Raw genomic sequence first — 19,832 nt, 5'->3', positions numbered from 1 at the left:
GAAACCTTTTTTTTTTAATGTTTTTTGGTATCCTAGTGAATCAATGAATAGTGACTACAGGATACCACTCATTTTCAACATTTTACTGTCATTAATATACCTGTTGTGGAAATAATAATAAAAAGTCACCCCATTCTGTGTTGCCTAGAACTGGAGGTCTGAATTTTTTTTAGTAACAGTAACAAGTACATCTCAGTGACATCACAAAGCTGTACTTACTTCATATTGTTACTGTTTTTTGTCAGACCTCCAGTTCTAGGCAACACATTTCCAGTTTTCAGTACTATAGAAAAGCGCCCAGTGAGAAACGTTCCGCGGTGAAAAAAAAAGGTGCGATTAATTTATCTGTAGTTAATCGCGATTAATTTTTCTGTAGTTAATTAATCTAAATGAATCGCAATTAGTCCCGGCCCTATAAATAATACAAAAATAAATCGCTATCAAATGCTGTAATTTTTATTTTACATATTTAGCCCCATGCTCCCCGCCCCCCCCCCCCCCCCCCCCCCTGTGAAAAACTGCTAAAATCCCTAAAACGAAGGAAAGCAGCGAAAACTAAAATAAAATAAAACCTAAAACATGAACCGTAGTTGAAGAAAACGAAAGTTGTCCTTTTACCCTCTAAGACCCAGCGTTGCTTTATAGCAACAATTTTATTTTATTTAATTACTAAATTATTATTATTTTCTGTTCTTTTTTCACCTAAACGTCATCAGTGATGTTCATTGCAATGCCATTTCAATGACATTGGTCATGATATTTGCATATAAATACCCCCCACAGAGGCTGAAATTCACACAAATTAAAAATGTCTGGACTCTGTGCAATTTTGAAAAAGTGTTTACCTATGACTTTTGACCTTTACCCTAATAAAAGTTACCTTGGTCTCTGTGTGCATATGTGTGTGTGTCCGTACATGCGTGCGTGTGCATGTGTGTGTCCGTGCGTGTGTCTGTGCGTGTGTGTGTGTGCGTGCGCTCCACAGAGACAGCGACCGGGACAGTCCCGACAGCTTCGTGCGGTCGTCGTCTCCGGAGAGCGAGGAGGACTTGGAGATCAGTCGATATCCTGACCTGTTCAACGCCCACCTCAAACACCGGCCCCCCTCCCCCTGCCCCTCGCCTACAATACCCATAATGCCGTGCGCCAGGGGCAAAGGTCAGCAGACTTTGTTCACCCCGAAACAGTGACTTTCTGACTGTCTACTATTTTGATCTGTACGAATAGAAATAAAACAATGACAGTGTGTGTGTGTGTGTGTGTGTGTGTGTGTGTGTGTGCGTGCGTGCGTTCAGCCTCTGCTGTGAAACAGGAGATAAAGGCGGAGCCTAATCATCTGGGACGGCCCTCCTGCTCCAACGCCGGGCTGGTTTCCATAGCGATCACTCTTAACCCCATAGCTGCTCAGGTACGTGTTGTCATGGTAATGGGTAATATGTTGTGAAATAAAAAGTCAGTAAACTAGAATGTGGGAAAATGCCTTATTTTTAAATTTGCTTAGTTCAAACCATTCCATGATTTCCCCATGCCCACACATCTGTGGGCTCTCTCTCTCTCTCTGAACAGAAACAAGTCGCGATGCGGCCCCTTCACTTCACTTCACTTCACACACACACACACACACACACACAAACACACACACACACACAAACACACACACACACACACACACTTTGACTTTGTTCCTATAATGTGCATGGGCTACTGGCACCGTTCCTCATATCACGCAAGGGACGCCACACCAGTGTTACAGTATAGAAGAGAGATATAGTCACTTACTCGTTTGTTGTAACTTGTGGGGGCTGTATTGTCTTCCATGAAAAATATGTCGAAGCGATGTTAAAACTCTGCATGGCTCATTTCCATGCGTCACAGTCAGGGACCCTGCTGACGATTTGGTGGTCCACTCATTGTCACCCTCCTACTGCATATAACAGCGCTGCACCATCTCATGCAGATCGGCTGTTTTGCCGTTTGTGAGCACGCGGAGCCGCGGAGAAAATTGTTATTTATAATGTAGTGAAAATGGAAAATAATGCGTGTGAAATGGCATGTGTGGCGTGGTGCGTGGCAAAGGGTTAAATTGCGTGACTGTCACGCTCAAAGGGTGAGACTTGGCAGCCCTGGTTAACGTGTTGACGTGTTGTTAGCATGTTGTTAGCGTGTTGTTAACGTGTTGTCGTGGATCACGTGCTGTCGACAGAACATTCCGGCGGTGTTGACGGCGTTGTCACGGTTGCTGGCCGTTCCCGTTCCCCCGCCGTACCATGTGACCACCAGCAACCTGGACCTATTGGCTGCTGTGAGGATACCTGTCACACCTGCACAGGTAACACTGATTAACGAACACCTGTCACACCTGTACAGGTCACACTGATTAATTAATACCTGTCACACCTGTACAGGTAACACTGATTAATTAATACCTGTCACACCTGTACAGGTAACACTGATTAACTAACACCTGTCACACCTGTACAGGTCACACTGATTAACTAATACCTGTCACACCTGCACAGGTAACACTGATTAACTAATACCTGTCACACCTGCACAGGTAACACTGATTAAGTAATACCTGTCACACCTGCACAGGTAACACTGATTAATGAATACCTGTCACACCTGCACAGGTAACACTGATTAATGAATACCTGTCACACCTGTATAGGTAACACTGATTAATGAATACCTGTCACACCTGTACAGGTCACACTGATTAATTAATACCTGTCACACCTGTACAGGTCACACTAATTAATTAATCCCAGTACTACACCTGCACAGGTAACAGTAATACCAGTCCTACTTAATAAAGTACTGGTATACACATAGTACTATAATATGAGCAACTCCGCTAAGCATGTAAAGTATGAATTTATGTATTGATTGATTGATTGATAAACATCATGACTATATTTCAGAGCATGGAGTCCAGCAGACAGACCAGACCTCCTGCACCCCCCACCAGTAAGCTGTCTGTCTGTCTGTATGTCTGTCTGTCTGTCAGGCTGTCTCTCATTAACGTGGTGTCACAGTGCCCCCTACCAGGGGGACAGCGGTAGCGCGCTCTGCTCAGTAATGGGTTAAATTAATATGCAAAATGTATAATATCATTCATGACAATGTGATTGGTGTCATTCATGTACTATTTGACAACGATGTTCCACTAATTAATTTAAGATGTTTCTATGTAGCATTGATACATTAATTTGATATGTTTATATGTAGCATTGATACATTCATTCAAGATGTTTCTATGTAGCATTGATACATTAATTTAAGATGTTTAATTGATGAATGAGGCCACAGTGTCAATGTGTAGTCCGGGTCTGCTCTCCAGGTGGGAGAATGGACTACAACAAACATGGCGTCTCGGCTCCAGCTCCCAGGACTCAGTGCTGTGTCCACTGCAAGGGAATGCTGGGAAATGCAGTCAATGTCAGCAAACAGGTATGCACTACGCATGCACACACACATACACACGCACGCACAGACACACACACACACACTTATGTATCTGGTGGATTATGTGTGTTGAATTGGCAAAACTCTGTCTGTCGATATGTAAGAATAAAAAGAATGCAGTGTGTGTGTGTGGGTGTGTGTGTGTGTGGGTGTGTGTGTGTCCTGGACAGTCGGCTCTCGTTCAAAACTCACATCACAGCTGTCACTCGATCCTGTAGGTTCACACTCTATAACATACGACGAATTAGACCGTTCCTCACCCAGGAATCAGCCCAGCTCCTAATCCAGACAACAGTCTTGTCAAAACTCGACTATTGTAACTCCCTCCTTACTGGCCTACCAGCATGCGCACTTAAGCCTCTCCAGCTGATCCAAAATGCCGCAGCTCGCTTGGTCTTCAACCAGCCAAAATTCTCACATGTCTCCCCCCTGCTCCGCTCCCTCCACTGGCTCCCGGTCGCTGCCCGCACAGAATATAAAACTCTGATGCTGGCATTCAAAGCAACCAAAGGTATGGCTCCCCCATATCTTGCAAGTATGATTGAACCCTACAAACCCTCCCGCGCACTCAGATCAGCCAACGCAGGGAAGCTGGAAGTACCCTCACTAAAAACGCCGGGACAACGCTCCACACGTCCCAAACTCTTCTCCCTTCTGGCTCCAAAACTGTGAAATGCACTTCCCATTGCAGTCAGAACTGCAGCATCACTCCCAATCTTCCGCCGTAGTCTGAAAACCCACCTTTTCAGACTCCATCATGGCCCGTAGCACTTACCCCACCCCCTTAGATAGCATTTCTGTAGACTTAGATAGTATTTGATACAGACTTATAGCATGTTATGTAGACAGCACTATAATTGCATTGTATATAGTCATAGCACGCCATAGTACATATGTATAGCATAGTAGTATATATGTATAGTTTCATTATATAGATATTCCACTGTTACTTTCTTAGCTTACGCATGTTTCATGATAAATGCTTTCATGTGATGTATTCCCATGCTTTTGTTCTTGCTTAATGTAAGTCGCTCTGGATTAAGAGCGTCTGATAAATGCCTAAATTGTAAAGTGTGTGTGTGTGTGTGTGTGTGTGTGTGTGTGTGTGTGTGCGCGCGCGCATGCGCGCGTGTGTGTGCGTAGGGTCTGACATTCTGTAGTTCGAACTGCTCTGTGCTCTACTCATCTGGTCTGCAGACCGAAGCGGATGACAAGGTAACACACACACACACAGGCGCGCACACACACACTTATATGCCTGTTTTGTAGACGTTTTATTAAACGTGTGTGTGTGTGCACAGGGTCAGAAGTCGGAGGTCGCAGGTCACCAGTACATGAACAACGTCTCGTCCATCACCGTCCACACCCTGCCCGTCTCCTCTCCTAACCTCCTCGCCTCCTCTCCTAACCCCGCCTCCTCCTCGCCAAACCCCACCCCCTCGACCCCGCCCTCCTTCCCCCCCGCCTCTGCCCTCGCCGTGGAAACCACCGCCAAGGCCGACCTCAAGGTGGGCAGACCCAGTCTCTCTTCTTAACGCGGGAAACCCCTTTTGGTGCTTCTAGCATTATGCTATGCTTTAGCTATTGAAAAATAGCAGATCTACCAGGGGGGGGGCTCCCTGGAACTACATATTTCCAGATGGGGGTCGGCGGCCAAATACAGATAATTCTGGGGTCCACTGACATAAAATGTCCAAACTATGTCACTCACACTGCCTTAAAACGGAGAGATGTATTGGTCTATTCATTGATTGACAGGTGACAGTGAAGTTGAAGCCCCGCCCACGCACGGTGCCCGGAGGGGAGGAGTTATCATCACGCCACGGGAAGAGGATGAAGTGCTCTCGTTGGCGCCGCTGGAATATTAGCATCACCCTGCACAGGTTAGCATGTTAGCATCACCCTGTTAGCATCACCCTGCACAGGTTAGCATGTTAGAATCACCCTGTTGGCATCAACCTGCACAGGTTAGCATGTTAGCATCACCCTGCACAGGTTAGCATGTTAGAATCCCCCTTTCAGCATCACCCTGCACAGGTTAGCATGTTAGCATCACCCTGCACAGGTTAGCATGTTAGCATCACCCTGCACAGGTTAGCATGTTATAATCACCCTGTTAGCATCACCCTGCACAGGTTAGCATGTTAGCATCACCCTGCACAGGTTAGCATGTTATAATCACCCAGTTAGCATCACCCTGCACAGGTTAGCATGTTAGCATCACCCTGTTAGCATCACCCTGCCCAGGTTAGCATCACCCTGTTAGTATCACCCTGTTAGCATCACCCTGCCCAGGTTAGCATCACCCTGTTAGCATCACCCTGCCCAGGTTAGCATGTTAGCATCACCCTGTTAGAATCACCCTGCACAGGTTAGCATCACCCTGTTAGCATCACCCTGCCCAGGTTAGCATGTTAGCATCACCCTGTTAGCATCACCCTGCCCAGGTTAGCATCACCCTGGTAGCATCACCCTGCCCAGGTTAGCATGTTAGCATCACCCTGCCCAGGTTAGCATGTTAGCGTCACCCTGTTAGCATCACCCTGCCCAGGTTAGCATGTTAGCATCACCCTGTTAGCATCACCCTGCCCAGGTTAGCATGTTAGCATCACCCTGCCCAGGTTAGCATGTTAGCATCACCCTGCACAGGTTAGCATGCTAGCATCACCCTGATAGCATCACCCTGACCAGGTTAGCATGTTAGCATCACCCTGCCCAGGTTTTGCCCTGGTGTTAGCCTGTTAGCCTGTTAGCTCACTGTGCTTCTTCTCCCCGTTACCCAGGGGCCATAGCGTGGTGAACGAGGCCGTCTCCATGCCGACGGACGAGGAAATAGACTCGTTGCTCAGGAAGTTGGGGGCGTGTCTACGACCGGAGCCGTTGCCTAGAGACCAGCGGCGATGCTGCTTCTGTCACCAGCAGGGGGACGGACAGACGGACGGACCGGCCCGGCTGCTCAACCTGGATCTGGACCTATGGGTGAGTCACAAAACCTGGACCCTATGGGTGAGTCACAAAACCTGGATCTGGATCTATGGGTGAGTCACAAGACCTGGACCCTATGGGTGAGTCACAAAACCTGGACCTATGGGTGAGTCACAAAACCTGGACCTATGGGTGAGTTAGCCTGGTTAATAAACCAGACCGAATCAGCCGTTGGCAAAAATAAATTGCCTGCCGGCGGATTACGGTCTGGAGAGGCTCAATTGTACGCCCATTTCCTACACCAGAGAAATGGGGCGGCCAATCGCGACACGGTATGCAATATGGGCGGGCTTTGGTACAGTGACTTTCAATGCTTGAGACCTTTGACTGACAGTAGCTCTGACCAATTGCGTCAAAGAGAAAATGTTTCAACCCGCTCCCCTGGAAAAGAAATCCAAGCTGAGCCTCCACAGACTAATATCCCGCGGTCCGTGCGATATTAGTCTGGTTTATTAACCAGGCTATGGGTGAGTCACAAAACCTGGACCTATGGGTGAGTCACAAGACCTGGACCTATGGGTGAGTCACAAAACCTGGACCTATGGGTGAGTCACAAGACCTGGACCTATGGGTGAGTCACAAGACCTGGACCTATGGGTGAGTCACAAGACCTGGACCTATGGGTGAGTCACAAAACCTGGACCTATGGGTGTGTCACAAAACCTGGACCTATGGGTGAGTCACAAAACCTTGACCTATGGGTGAGTCACAAGACCTGGACCTATGGGTGAGTCACAAAACCTGGACCTGGACTTTGGGTGAGTCACAAAACCTGGACCTGGACCTATGGGTGAGTCACAAAACCTGGACCTATGGGTGAGTCACAAAACCTTGACCTATGGGTGAGTCACAAGACCTGGACCTATGGGTGAGTCACAAAACCTGGACCTGGACTTTGGGTGAGTCACAAAACCTGGACCTGGACCTATGGGTGAGTCACAAAACCTGGACCTATGGGTGAGTCACAAGACCTGGACCTATGGGTGAGTCACAAGACCTGGACCTATGGGTGAGTCCCAAGACATGGACCTATGGGTGAGTCACAAAACCTGGACCTATGGGTGAGTCACAAAACCTGGACCTATGGGTGAGTCACAAAACCTGGACCTATGGGTGAGTCACAAAACCTGGACCTATGGGTGAGTCTGTGGCTCCCATAACTAAATCCACTATATATACCTAAAGGACAGGCATGTCTGGACCTTCTTGTTGAAACATGTTCCTTTCTGTTGGATTTCAGCTCTGATGACTTTAATAATTATGCCTAGTAACCAATGTTGTGACTAACGCCCTTACATCGCTTTACGTTACATAACGTAACTACTATTTGCAGTAACTTGTAACCTAACGCTTTACATTTCCCATTCCATAACGGCCTTATAGTTATTGTGCGAGCGTTACCCGCGTTATGGCGTTATGTCAACTTATGTGATCAGTGAAAAGTCTCGCTGCTCCGTGAGTCTATCATACAGGCTGTGCTGCTGCTGCCTGCAGTTCAGAGAGAGAGAGAGAGCGCTCTCTGTGTTGACAGTTTTGTGTGTGCAGTCATACTAGCCTCTGAGGCCACATGGCTTGATACACCCTAACATGATAAAAGCACGTTTGTTGAAATAGAATATCCCTATAAAGATGCCTGTCAAAATTCCTGAACATGTTTTATTGTTCCACTACATTTCATAATGTTAGGAGGGAGTTGTCTTTTCTCTTAGTATGCGACAGAACAAAAAACCTTCTTTTAAATTGTTTTTTATATTATTATTATTTAAAGTAAAGTAGTTACTTTCATAATTTAATGTAAAGTAAAGTAACAAATTACTTTTTAGATAAGTAACGATAACTATAATTCCTTACTTTTTAAAAGTAACTTCCCCAACACTGCTAGTAACTCACCTGTCCATCTCTCTCTCTCTCTCGCTCTCGCTCTCGCTCTCGCTCTCGCTCTCTCTCTCGCTCTCGCTCTCTCTCTCTCTCTCTCTCGCTCTCTCTCTCGCTCGCTCTCTCTCTCTCTCTCTCTCCTCTCTCTCTCTCTCTCTCTCTCTCTCTCTCTCTCTCTCTCTCTCTCTCTCTCTCTCTCTCTCTCACTCTCTCTCTCTCTCTCTCTCCTCTCTCTCTCTCTCTCTCTCTCTCTCTCTCTCTCTCTCTCTCTCTCTCTCTCTCTCTCTCTCTCTCTCTCTCCCTCTCTCTCTCTCTCTGCAGGTTCACCTGAACTGCGCCCTGTGGTCGAGCGAGGTGTACGAGACCCAGGCGGGGGCGCTGATCAACGTGGAGCTGGCGCTGAGGCGCGGCCTGGCCGTCCGCTGCGTCCAGTGTCAGAGGACGGGCGCCACCAGCGGCTGTCAGAGGCTGCGATGCACCAACACCTACCACTTCACCTGCGCCCTGGAGGCACGCTGCACGTTCTTTAAGGTGAGCACCAACACCTACCACTTCACCTGCAAGGTGAGTACCAACACCTACCACTACACCTGGCACGCTGCATCTTCTTTAACCCGGGAGTGCTTCAAAATAGGAGCTCTGGGGTGCTGGAGTTGTCTGATCGCTTTTACTCTGAAAGCCATGAACCGGAAACAATTTCCTAAAAAAGTTGACTTTACAAAGTTGACCTTACATTGCGATCATTTTAATTTATACGATATATGATCCAAAAAGCGTTCATATTTTGCGGGAGAGAGACGGATGAGGAGCAGAAATGAAGCGGCAGCATATCGATCCATTCATCACCACGGAGAGCACCCTGGATTAGGAGATACGAGTCATTCTTTCCGCCGCGCTAACATGTAAGTCAACGGCAAGCTAATAATTGCCTAGAGCGTAGCATACGGCATACTGTTAGCCGAAACGTGAACGGTCCAAAAAAAAAAAAAAAAATTCTGAATATTCTTATCTCGCCCCGTATCATTGAGGAGGCGCTAGGACGTCCTCACACGTTCTTTGTGCATCTTGGTTCGGATCCTTAAGACATACAGGTCTGTCCTACGTACAAAATGTGTTAAGGTGAGTACCTACCACTTCACCTGGAGGCACGCTGCATGTTCTTTAAGGTGAGCACCAACACCTAATTACTCTTCATATGACCACCGAGCTCTGACTGTAGGTGGCGCTACCCGTTCAAAACATATCAAAATAAAGGTAGTGGGTCGCACACACACAAGACTGCAGTTCAAATAGTTTATTTCATATTTGAACAAATCAGGACAAACGTTTCGGCTATCCAGCCTTCATCAGTGTCCGAATACATAACCATTCCACAGTAGTAGCTTTTTCATATGAGTTTCGATTATTTTTGCACATTTTCCTACATAATGCCTCATTTGCATTTTTAAAAATGTTAAATTTGTAATACAATAAATCATTGTCTTCGTGTAAGTACTCAACTGGGGAATTTCATGGTGATACTCTAATATAGGTATGGTTTTGCTGCACTCAATTAATAATTATTAACGTTCCAATGTTAGAGCTCTGACTCATGGACTAACAACCAAAAAGAACTGAACCGGTTCCCACTGGGAACCAACCGTTGGAAAAGAACTGAACCGGTTCCCACTGGGAACCAACCGGTGGAAAAGAACTGAACCGGTTCCCACTGGGAACCAACCGGTGGAAAAGAACTGAACCGGTTCCCACTGGGAACCAACCGGTGGAAAAGAACTGAACCGGTTCCCATTGGGAACCAACCGGTGGAAAATAACTGAACCGGTTCCCACTGGGAACCAACCGGTGGAAAAGAACTGAACCGGTTCCAAGTGGAAACCAACCGGTGGAAAAGAACTGAACCGGTTCCCATTGGGAACCAACCGGTGGAAATGAACTGAACCGGTTCCCATTGGGAACCAACCGGTGGAAAATAACTGAACCGGTTCCCGCTGGGAACCAACCGGTGGAAAAGAACTGAACCGGTTCCCATTGGGAACCAACCGGTGGAAAAGAACTGAACCGGTTCCCATTGGGAACCAACCGGTGGAAAAGAACTGAACCGGTTCCCATTGGGAACCAACCTGTGGAAAAGGGGCCGGAGGGCGTTGAGGTCAAGGTTGCATTTACACTCATTTTCATTTTGCTTTAGACTAGCAAAATGAGTTGTTGGTATGAGGTGGGTCATGGGCCCCAGCCCGAGAACTTCCGGTTCACGGCCCTGGAGATTATCACCTTAACAAAATAAGTTTATGCACTGAACAGATCGTGACAGTGGCTGGGTGAATTAACCCATTTAGGCCTGAGGCCGATTCTAAAAACGCCTCTAAATCCTAACCTAAGGTTTCTGAAAAACTTCAGATATTTATATAGCAGAATCAAAATGTTTACATTTTTTAATACTGTGCATACTGTACAGAACCCAAATATGGGTTCCCGCCCAGAATGGGTTAAATGAACAGATTGTGGCCAGGTGAATTAGATCGTTTATTTGATTAATTGAGAAGTCTATTGATCGGTGAATAATCACCAAGAAAACACTTCATACTGAAGTGGCATATAAATAAATAACTACATGACCTACATGTCTTCTCACTAATGACAAATACATTTTGTTTATTCTATTATTTTATATTTTTATACTTATATAAGACCATGCTGTGTCCCCTTTTATTAAAACATTTTATTAATTTGGAATATGTTGATTTATTTCAGAATAAGATAAGACCATGTTATAATACATCATATGTATTATATTTCAGGATAAGACCATGTTATAAAACATATGTATATTTATTTCAGGATAAGACCATGTTATAATATATATTTATTATATTTCAGGATAAGACCATGCTATAATATATATTTATTATATTTCAGGATAAGACCATGCTATAATATATATTTACTATATATTTCAGGATAAGACCATGCTATAATATATATTTACTATATATTTCAGGATAAGACCATGCTATAATATATATATTTACTATATATTTCAGGATAAGACCATGATGTAATATATATTTACTATATATTTACCATGCTGTAATATATATTTATTATATTTCAGGATAAGACCATGCTATAATATATATTTACTATATATTTCAAGATAAGACCATGCTATAATATACATTTACTATATATTTCAGGATAAGACCATGCTTTAATATATATTTACTATATTTCAGGATAAGACCATGCTGTAATATATATTTATTATATTTCAGGATAAGACCATGCTATAATATATATATTTACTATATATTTCAGGATAAGACCATGATGTAATATATATTTACTATATATTTCAGGATAAGACCATGCTGTAATATATATTTACTATATATTTCAGGATAAGACCATGCTATAATATATATTTACTATATATTTCAGGATAAGACCATGCTGTAATATATATTTACTATATATTTCAGGATAAGACCATGCTGTAATATATATTTACTATGTATTTCAGGATAAGACCATGCTGTAATATATATTTATTATATTTCAGGATAAGACCATGCTGTAATATATATATTTACTATATATTTCAGGATAAGACCATGCTATAATATATATATTTACTATATATTTCAGGATAAGACCATGCTGTAATATATATTTACTATATATTTCAAGATAAGACCATGCTATAATATATATTTACTATATATTTCAGGATAAGACCATGCTTTAATATATATTTACTATATTGCAGGATAAGACCATGCTGTAATATGTATTTATTATATTTCAGGATAAGACCATGCTATAATATATATTTATTATATTTCAGGATAAGACCATGCTGTAATATATATTTACTATATATTTCAGGATAAGACCATGCTGTAATATATATTTACTATATATTTCAGGATAAGACCATGCTATAATATATTACTATATATTTCAGGATAAGACCATGCTGTAATATATATATATTTACTATATATTTCAGAATAAGACCATGCTGTAATATATATATTTACTATATATTTCAGGATAAGACCATGCTGTGCCACCTCCACAAGCCCAGGACGTCTGGCCCCTCCTCCCCGTGCTCTCCGCCGGGCGCCACCGCCGCCCCTCCCCCCTCCGTGACCTCTGACCCCTACGACGCCGAGCTGCGTAGCTTCAGCGTGCTGCGCCGGGTCTTCGTGCAGCGAGACGAGGCGCGCCAGATCGCCGCCGTCGTCCAACGGTCAGTCCTGGACGGATCCGTGTCGTTAGACCCATTCTGACCTGAGATCAGATTCATACGAGGTTTCCACTGGGGACACACTGGTCTGATGAACCCATTCTGACCTGAGATCAGATTCTAAAAAATGTCACAGTCGTTCTTCGAGTTTTCAAATATAGCAGACCTACAAGCTCGTAGCGCGCCACTAGCGCGCTCGTGGCGCGTTATGAGCTTGTAGATCTGCTATTTTTCAATAGCTAAAGCACGGCATGATGCTAATACCAAAATGGGTTCCCGTTCAGAATGGGTTAAAGGGAGAACATGCAAACTCCACACAGAAAGGCCACGAAAGGGCCTTTCTCTGTGGAGTTTGCATGTTCTCCCCGTGTCCCCTAGGGTAGGTACCCTCACATGTTCTCCCTGTGTCCCCTAGGGTAGGTACCCTCACATGTTCTCCCCGTGTCCCCTAGGGTAGGTACCCTCACATGTTCTCCCTGTGTCCCCTAGGGTAGGTACCCTCACATGTTTTCCCCATGTCCCCTATAGGGTAGGTACCCTCACATGTTCTCCCCGTGTCCCCTAGGGTAGGTACCCTCACATGTTCTCCCCGTGTCCCCTAGGGTAGGTACCCTCACATGTTCTCCCCGTGTCCCCTAGGGTAGGTACCCTCACATGTTCTCCCTGTGTCCCCTAGGGTAGGTACCCTCACCAGGGCTCGACGCTTAGCATTTTTCCAAGTAGCACGTGTGCCCCTAAGTTGAAAAATCTAGTAGCACACAAATTATTTTAGGAGCACGATGAAAAATGATGTATTTTTAAGGGGCGCTAGCCCCTCCTATATACAGCCTTTGTCCCCACACATCTCAAAATGAGCCATTGACAATCAACAGAGAAATTACGTCAAAATTCTGCTAAATATGACATAAATTAAACGCCATTGACATTGAAGGGAAAATGTATGTCATATGTAAACGAGCAAATCAGCTAACCAATCACAGGCAACAGGCATTCTGATAGGCCAGTATGAGATGATATCTGATGATGTATGATGACAAGAGCGCCCCTCACATAACATGGGTGTGATTTTTCTTTAATGTGATATGAGGTAGGGGTGGAAAATAATATGTCAAAATATTATATCACTATCTATTCAGCAATTATCACAAAATAGTGATATTCATCATGATATCATTGTCATGTTTGTTTTCATATAATCTATATAATCAATTTGTTTTATGCCAATACTTTGTAGATAGATTGATAGTAGCTCTGTTCCATACCTCTAATACGTGCAACACATTAGAGCTATGGACCAGAGCTAGATAGATAATATGTTGCTCATGGATGGATAGACAGGCTATCCGTTTTTATCCTTCTGTTTTCTATCATGTTAGTGTGACATTCAGACAGTGCAGAGGCTGCTCGATGGTGAATTAGTATTGTAACATTCTCCTTGGCTTTGACTGACTGACTGATAGTAATACGGTAATCCAGCCAGTTCGGTCATTCGCATTATCATTTATGCTGGGCACACGCTTTTGTAAGCAAACGCTAAGCAAGGGTTGTTTTTGATAAACGTCAATCCGTCCACTCCATGTGTGTGTGTGCGTGCACGGCTGCACGCTGTTTCACCCGCGTTTGGTTAAAAGTAAGTTACGTTTGAACTTTGAGCATTACAAACAGACTTTGCAAATAACGTGTCACCGTGTCGGGGTCCAAGCAATTCCTTCTGACTGTGTGCTATCATGCTAATGCTATCCCGCTCTGACTTATTTTCTGACTGCCGCTGCTGACAGACAGCAAGCACTGACAGGGTGCTCCGCTCCGTGGAGCAGCAACACAGTGAGGGGAGGGGCCGGTGGGAGCAAAGGGGACAGATCTTAAAATAAACACCACATTGAGCCTCGACACGTTGTTAGCTTGTAGCTCTGCTCTTTTCGGCGAACGACACCGCCGTTCAGAAATATAAATTTAGGTATAGAACCGCGACTATAGAATGTGCACTTGCTGTAGACGGAGACTTGTCTTTATCACGATTGAATGGTCAAATCCTGTAGTTGCACCTGTGCGACAAATTTAATTTTACAAGTCGCACGGTGATATTTTTAGTCGCAAATGCGAGTACCTAGTCGCACTGTCGAGCCCTGACCCTCACATGTTCTCCCCGTGTCCCCTAGGGTAGGTACCCTCACAAAAAACATGCAGTAATCCTGGTCTCTATACTGCCTCCCCCTGGCCAGCCAGGGCGCCTGATGGAGGGGAAAGGAACTGGTTGGAATAACGTGTTCCTTCCACGCGCTACGTCCAACCAGGGAAACTCCCCCCTGTCAGGTGTAAAGGAGCAACTTGGACACTCAGGCATGAAGGAAGCATGAGTTCAAGTCTGTTGTTCTCCCCATGCCCCCCATATATGGGGACTAGGTTGGTCTCCCCTTGTCCCCCATATATGGGGACTAGGTTGGTGGAGGGTGTGTAGAGCCCAGGATCACATTAGATGATTGACACAGGGGTGAAAAATGGGTTACAAAATTGTGGGATAAAAAAATATATAAAAAAAAAAGAAATGTTCTTCTAAATCATGACCAATTTTCTGAAAAACCCTATGTTTCTATGTCGGTAGTTCTCAAATATTTCCATGTCAAGGACCCCCAGAAATATATGTATTTGGCCGCCGACCCCCCCATCTGAAAATGTGTTGTTCCAGCAGACCTACAAGCACATTCAGGGCTGTATTTTGCGTGTCTTAAGTACCAGGTCTTATTCCCTAACTTGAGTAAACTAAAGACCTGGAGGCGTGATCAACGCCATTTGGCCCAAACACATGAACGCGCTGCCGTTGAACGTGCACGAAACGCGCACGGGCGTACGTCCGTCGTGAACGTGCACAGTGATAGTCAACGGACCAGCGCGTTCATGTGTTTGGGCCCAATCCATCCCAGAATGCACTCTGTTCCTACCCGGAAAGGAGGGGTGAAATCGCCTCATGCGCTTTTGAGCAACTTAATGCAAGTGGATGGAAGGAGAACTCGGTGGCCATCTCTATTCATATAAACTGGCTGAAAAGCTACATGCAACACAGGAAACAGTTTGTACAGATGGGTGACTATAAATCACCATGGGAGTCCCACAGGGGTCAGTGTTAGGACCATTATTGTTTATTTTATACATCAATGATATATGTAGTGTATCAAAAGTGTTGAAATTTGTTTTATTTGCTGACGACACAAATGCCTTCTGTTCAGGGGAAAATCTGCAGCAGCTTTTGCAGGTCACCTCAGCAGAATTGAGGAAATTAAAACACTGGTTTGATATAAATAAATTATCACTAAACTTGAGTAAAACCAAGCTTATGTTATTCGGAAACCGTACAATAGATACACAAGTACAGTTGTCTATAGAAAATGGTAACATTGAAAGAGTATATGAAAATACATTTCTGGGTGTTTTGTTGAACCACCAGATTTGCTGGAAACCCCATATAAACTATGTGAGAACAAAGCTTGCACGGAGCATTGCAGTTCTAGGGAAAACCAAACACATTTTGGATCATAAATCACTACATTTACTATATTGCTCGCTTGTCCTGCCATATCTCAATTACTGTGTAGAAATTTGGGGAAACACCTACAAAAGTAATCTAAAACCACTATGCATCCTGCAAAAAAAGCAATCAGAATAGTCAACAAGGCAGGATATCTGGACCACACCAATATACTATTTTTACAATCACACATCATGAAGCTAATGGACCTTGTTGAATATAAGACTGCACTAATTATGTTTAGAGCAAGGAAAAATATTTTACCAGGTAACCTACAAAAATGTTCAGTGACAGAGAGGGGGTTATAATTTACAAGTACACTATGTTAAAATAAAATTGAAGAGTATGTGCATCTCAGTTTGTAGAGTCCAATTGTGGAACGGACTTAGTAATGAGGTGCAACTCAGCCCTAACATTAACCACTTTAAGAGGTCATATAAAATGATCATATTTAGGAGGTATTTAGACGAGGAGGGGCGGTGTTGACGCACTGAGTCAACACAACTGGTTGTCTGTCCTAGCACCTTTGTGGTAATTCAGCCCATTGTGGGCCTCTGGAAATATATATATTTTATTTTATTTTTTATTTAGTTAAAGTACTGGTTTTACCAGTTGTATTGACTTTATTTCTATTATTTTCAGAGTTTTTTTTTTTTTTTTGCTCTATTTTCATGTCTTCCTTTAAGCAATGATAAACCGGGTTATTATAAATGTATATATACTATTAAGTTATAAGGGTAAAAAACCCAGGGGGGTAGGGGCCTAATAAGTTTAACACTTCACCCTACTCCCTTTCGGACATTGTTAAGAGTATTTTCTCTTTCGTTTCAGTGTTTTTTTTTAATGTATTTTACTTCAAATAATGTTCGAAATAAACTCATTCATTCATTCATTCATATATACTCTAACGCTGCAATACCAAGATAAACGCTTTGGTATTGCAGAGTTTATCACGCTGCAATACCGAATTCGGCCACTATGGCCATTTGGCCTCGGGGTGCCGTCTCTATTCATATATACTCTAAGCCTGGAACCCCCTCAAGGACCAATGGTGGTCCCCGGACTCTAGTAGTAGTAATAACGATGATGATGATGCTTCTTAGTGTTAGTCTAGTTTTAGGCATGTAACGATACACTCAACTCACGATACGATACGTATCACGATATGAGGTTCACGATACAATTTTTCACGATATTTTCAACACAATGATTTTCCAGACAAATGACCATTTCTTTTTTTTATATGATTGATATGATTTATCTCCCCCCCCCCCCCCCGAAGCTTTTTTCATTTTTTTTATTTAACTACATTGCAAAGATAAATGAGCATCAATAACGACCATCACCTGGGCACAGTCACAGACACACATACAGCTCCCCTCTCCAGGCCTCTACTGTCTCATTTCTCTACAAAACCATGTGAATATGATGGAATGTGATTACAGCTGACATTTCATATCACACACTAGCCCCCCCTAAAAAAAAAAATGTTTATTTTTTTATTTTTTTGAAAATTGATTTTTTTTTTATTAAATCAATACATATCGTCTGGATATAATATCGATATATTGCGATATACGATATATCGTTACATGCCTACTGATGATGTAATAATGTGATTGACAGGTCTGAAGATGTAATAATGTGATTGACAGGTCTAAAGATGATGTAACAATGTGATTGACAGGTCTGATGATGGTGTGATTTGATTGACAGGTCCGACAGGCGCCACACGTTCCGCGTGGGCAGCCTGCTGTTCCGCGCGGTGGGCAGGCTCCTCCCACAGCAGCTGGCCTCCTTCCACAGCCAATCGGCGATCTACCCCGTGGGTTACCATGCCAACCGCATCTACTGGAGCATGCGCCACGGCAACAGGTGAGTGGGAGGGGCCAATCATTATAAAACTATTTAAACAGGTGGGTGGGAGGGGCCAATCATTATAAAACTATTTAAACAGGTGAGTGGGAGGGGCCAATCATTATAAAACTATTTAAACAGGTGAGTGGGAGCGGCCAATCATTATAAAACTATTTAAACAGGTGAGTGGGAGGGGCCAATCATTATAAAACTATTTAAACAGGTGGGTGGGAGGGGCCAATCATTATAAAACTATTTAAACAGGTGAGTGGGAGGGGCCAATCATTATAAAACTATTTAAACAGGTGAGTGGGAGCGGCCAATCATTATAAAACTATTTAAACAGGTGAGTGGGAGGGGCCAATCATTATAAAACTATTTAAACAGGTGAGTGGGAGGGGCCAATCATTATAAAACTAGTTAAACAGGTGAGTGGGAGGGGCCAATCATTATAAAACTATTTAAACAGGTGAGGGGGAGGGGCCAATCATTTATATAAGACTATTTAAACAGGTGAGTGGGAGGGGCCAATCATTTATATAATACTATTTAAACAGGTGAGTGGGAGGGGCCAATCATTTATATAAGACTATTTAAACAGGTGAGTGGGAGGGGCCAATCATTTATATAAGACTATTTAAACAGGTGAGTGGGAGGGGCCAATCATTATAAAACTATTTAAACGGGTGAGTGGGAGGGGCTAATCATTTATATAAGACTATTTAAACAAAACAGGTGATTGGGAGGGGCCAATCATTTATATAAGACTATTTAAACAGGTGAGTGGGAGGGGCCAATCATTATAAAACTATTTAAACAGGTGAGTGGGAGGGGCTAATCATTTATATTAAACTATTTAAACAGGTTAGGGGGAGGGGCCAATCATAAAACTATTTAAACAGGTGAGTGGGAGGCGCCAATTATTTATATACAACTATTTAAACAGGTGAGTGGGAGGGGCCAATCATTATAAAACTATTTAAACAGGTGAGTGGGAGGGGCCAATCATTATAAAACTATTTAAACAGGTGAGTGGGAGGGGCCAATCATAAAACTATTTAAACAGGTGAGTGGGAGGGGCCAATCATTATAAAACTATTTAAACAGGTGAGGGGGAGGGGCCAATCATTTATATACAACTATTTAAACAGGTGAGTGGGAGGGGCCAATTATTTATATAAGACTATTTAAACAGGTGAGTGGGAGGGGCCAATCATTTATATAAGACTATTTAAACAGGTGAGTGGGAGGGGCCAATCATTTACATAAGACTAATTAAACATGTGAGTGGGAGGGGCCAATCATTTACATAAGACTATTTAAACAGGTGAGTGGGAGGGGCCAATCATTTATATAAGACTATTTAAACAGGTGAGTGGGAGGGGCCAATCATTTATATAAGACTATTTAAACAGGTGAGTGGGAGGAGCCAATCATTATAAAACTATTTAAACAGGTGAGTGGGAGGGGCTAATCATTTATGTTAAACTATTTAAACAGGTGAGTGGGAGGGGCCAATCATTTGTATAAGACTATTTAAACAGGTGAGTGGGAGGGGCCAATCGTTTGTATAAAACTATTTAAACAGGTGAGTGGGAGGGGCCAACCATTTATATTAAACTATTTAAACAGGTGAGTGGGAGGGGCCAATCATTATAAAACTTTTAAACAGGTGAGTGGGAGGGGCCAATCATTATAAAACTATTTAAACAGGTGAGTGGGAGGGGCTAATCATTCATATTAAACTATTTAAACAGGTGAGTGGGAGGGGCCAACCATTTATATTAAACTATTTAAACAGGTGAGTAGGAGGGGCCAACCATTTATATTAAACTATTTGAACAGGTTATTTAAACAAAGACAAAGAAGTAGAAC

The 19,832-nt window shown here is 43.3% G+C and overlaps 1 protein-coding gene across 1 annotated transcript in view; it reads left to right on the top strand.

Moving 5' to 3' along the window:
* LOC310867508 (uncharacterized protein) overlaps positions 1-19,832 on the top strand; it is a 131,103-nt gene that overhangs the window by 99,246 nt on the left and 12,025 nt on the right. Inside the window, 12 exon segments of the mRNA XM_083777622.1 lie at positions 986-1,158; positions 1,296-1,408; positions 2,204-2,329; positions 2,925-2,970; positions 3,344-3,453; positions 4,612-4,683; positions 4,770-4,976; positions 5,227-5,351; positions 6,252-6,447; positions 8,650-8,859; positions 12,381-12,580; positions 17,817-17,975. Of these exon segments, the coding sequence (XP_083633748.1) occupies positions 986-1,158; positions 1,296-1,408; positions 2,204-2,329; positions 2,925-2,970; positions 3,344-3,453; positions 4,612-4,683; positions 4,770-4,976; positions 5,227-5,351; positions 6,252-6,447; positions 8,650-8,859; positions 12,381-12,580; positions 17,817-17,975 (1,737 nt within the window).

This window comes from Protomyctophum parallelum (genome assembly GCF_964188405.1).
Source record: "Protomyctophum parallelum genome assembly, chromosome: 12".
Taxonomy (NCBI): Eukaryota; Metazoa; Chordata; class Actinopteri; order Myctophiformes; family Myctophidae; genus Protomyctophum; species Protomyctophum parallelum.
This window is presented reverse-complemented; position numbering and strand designations above follow the sequence as displayed.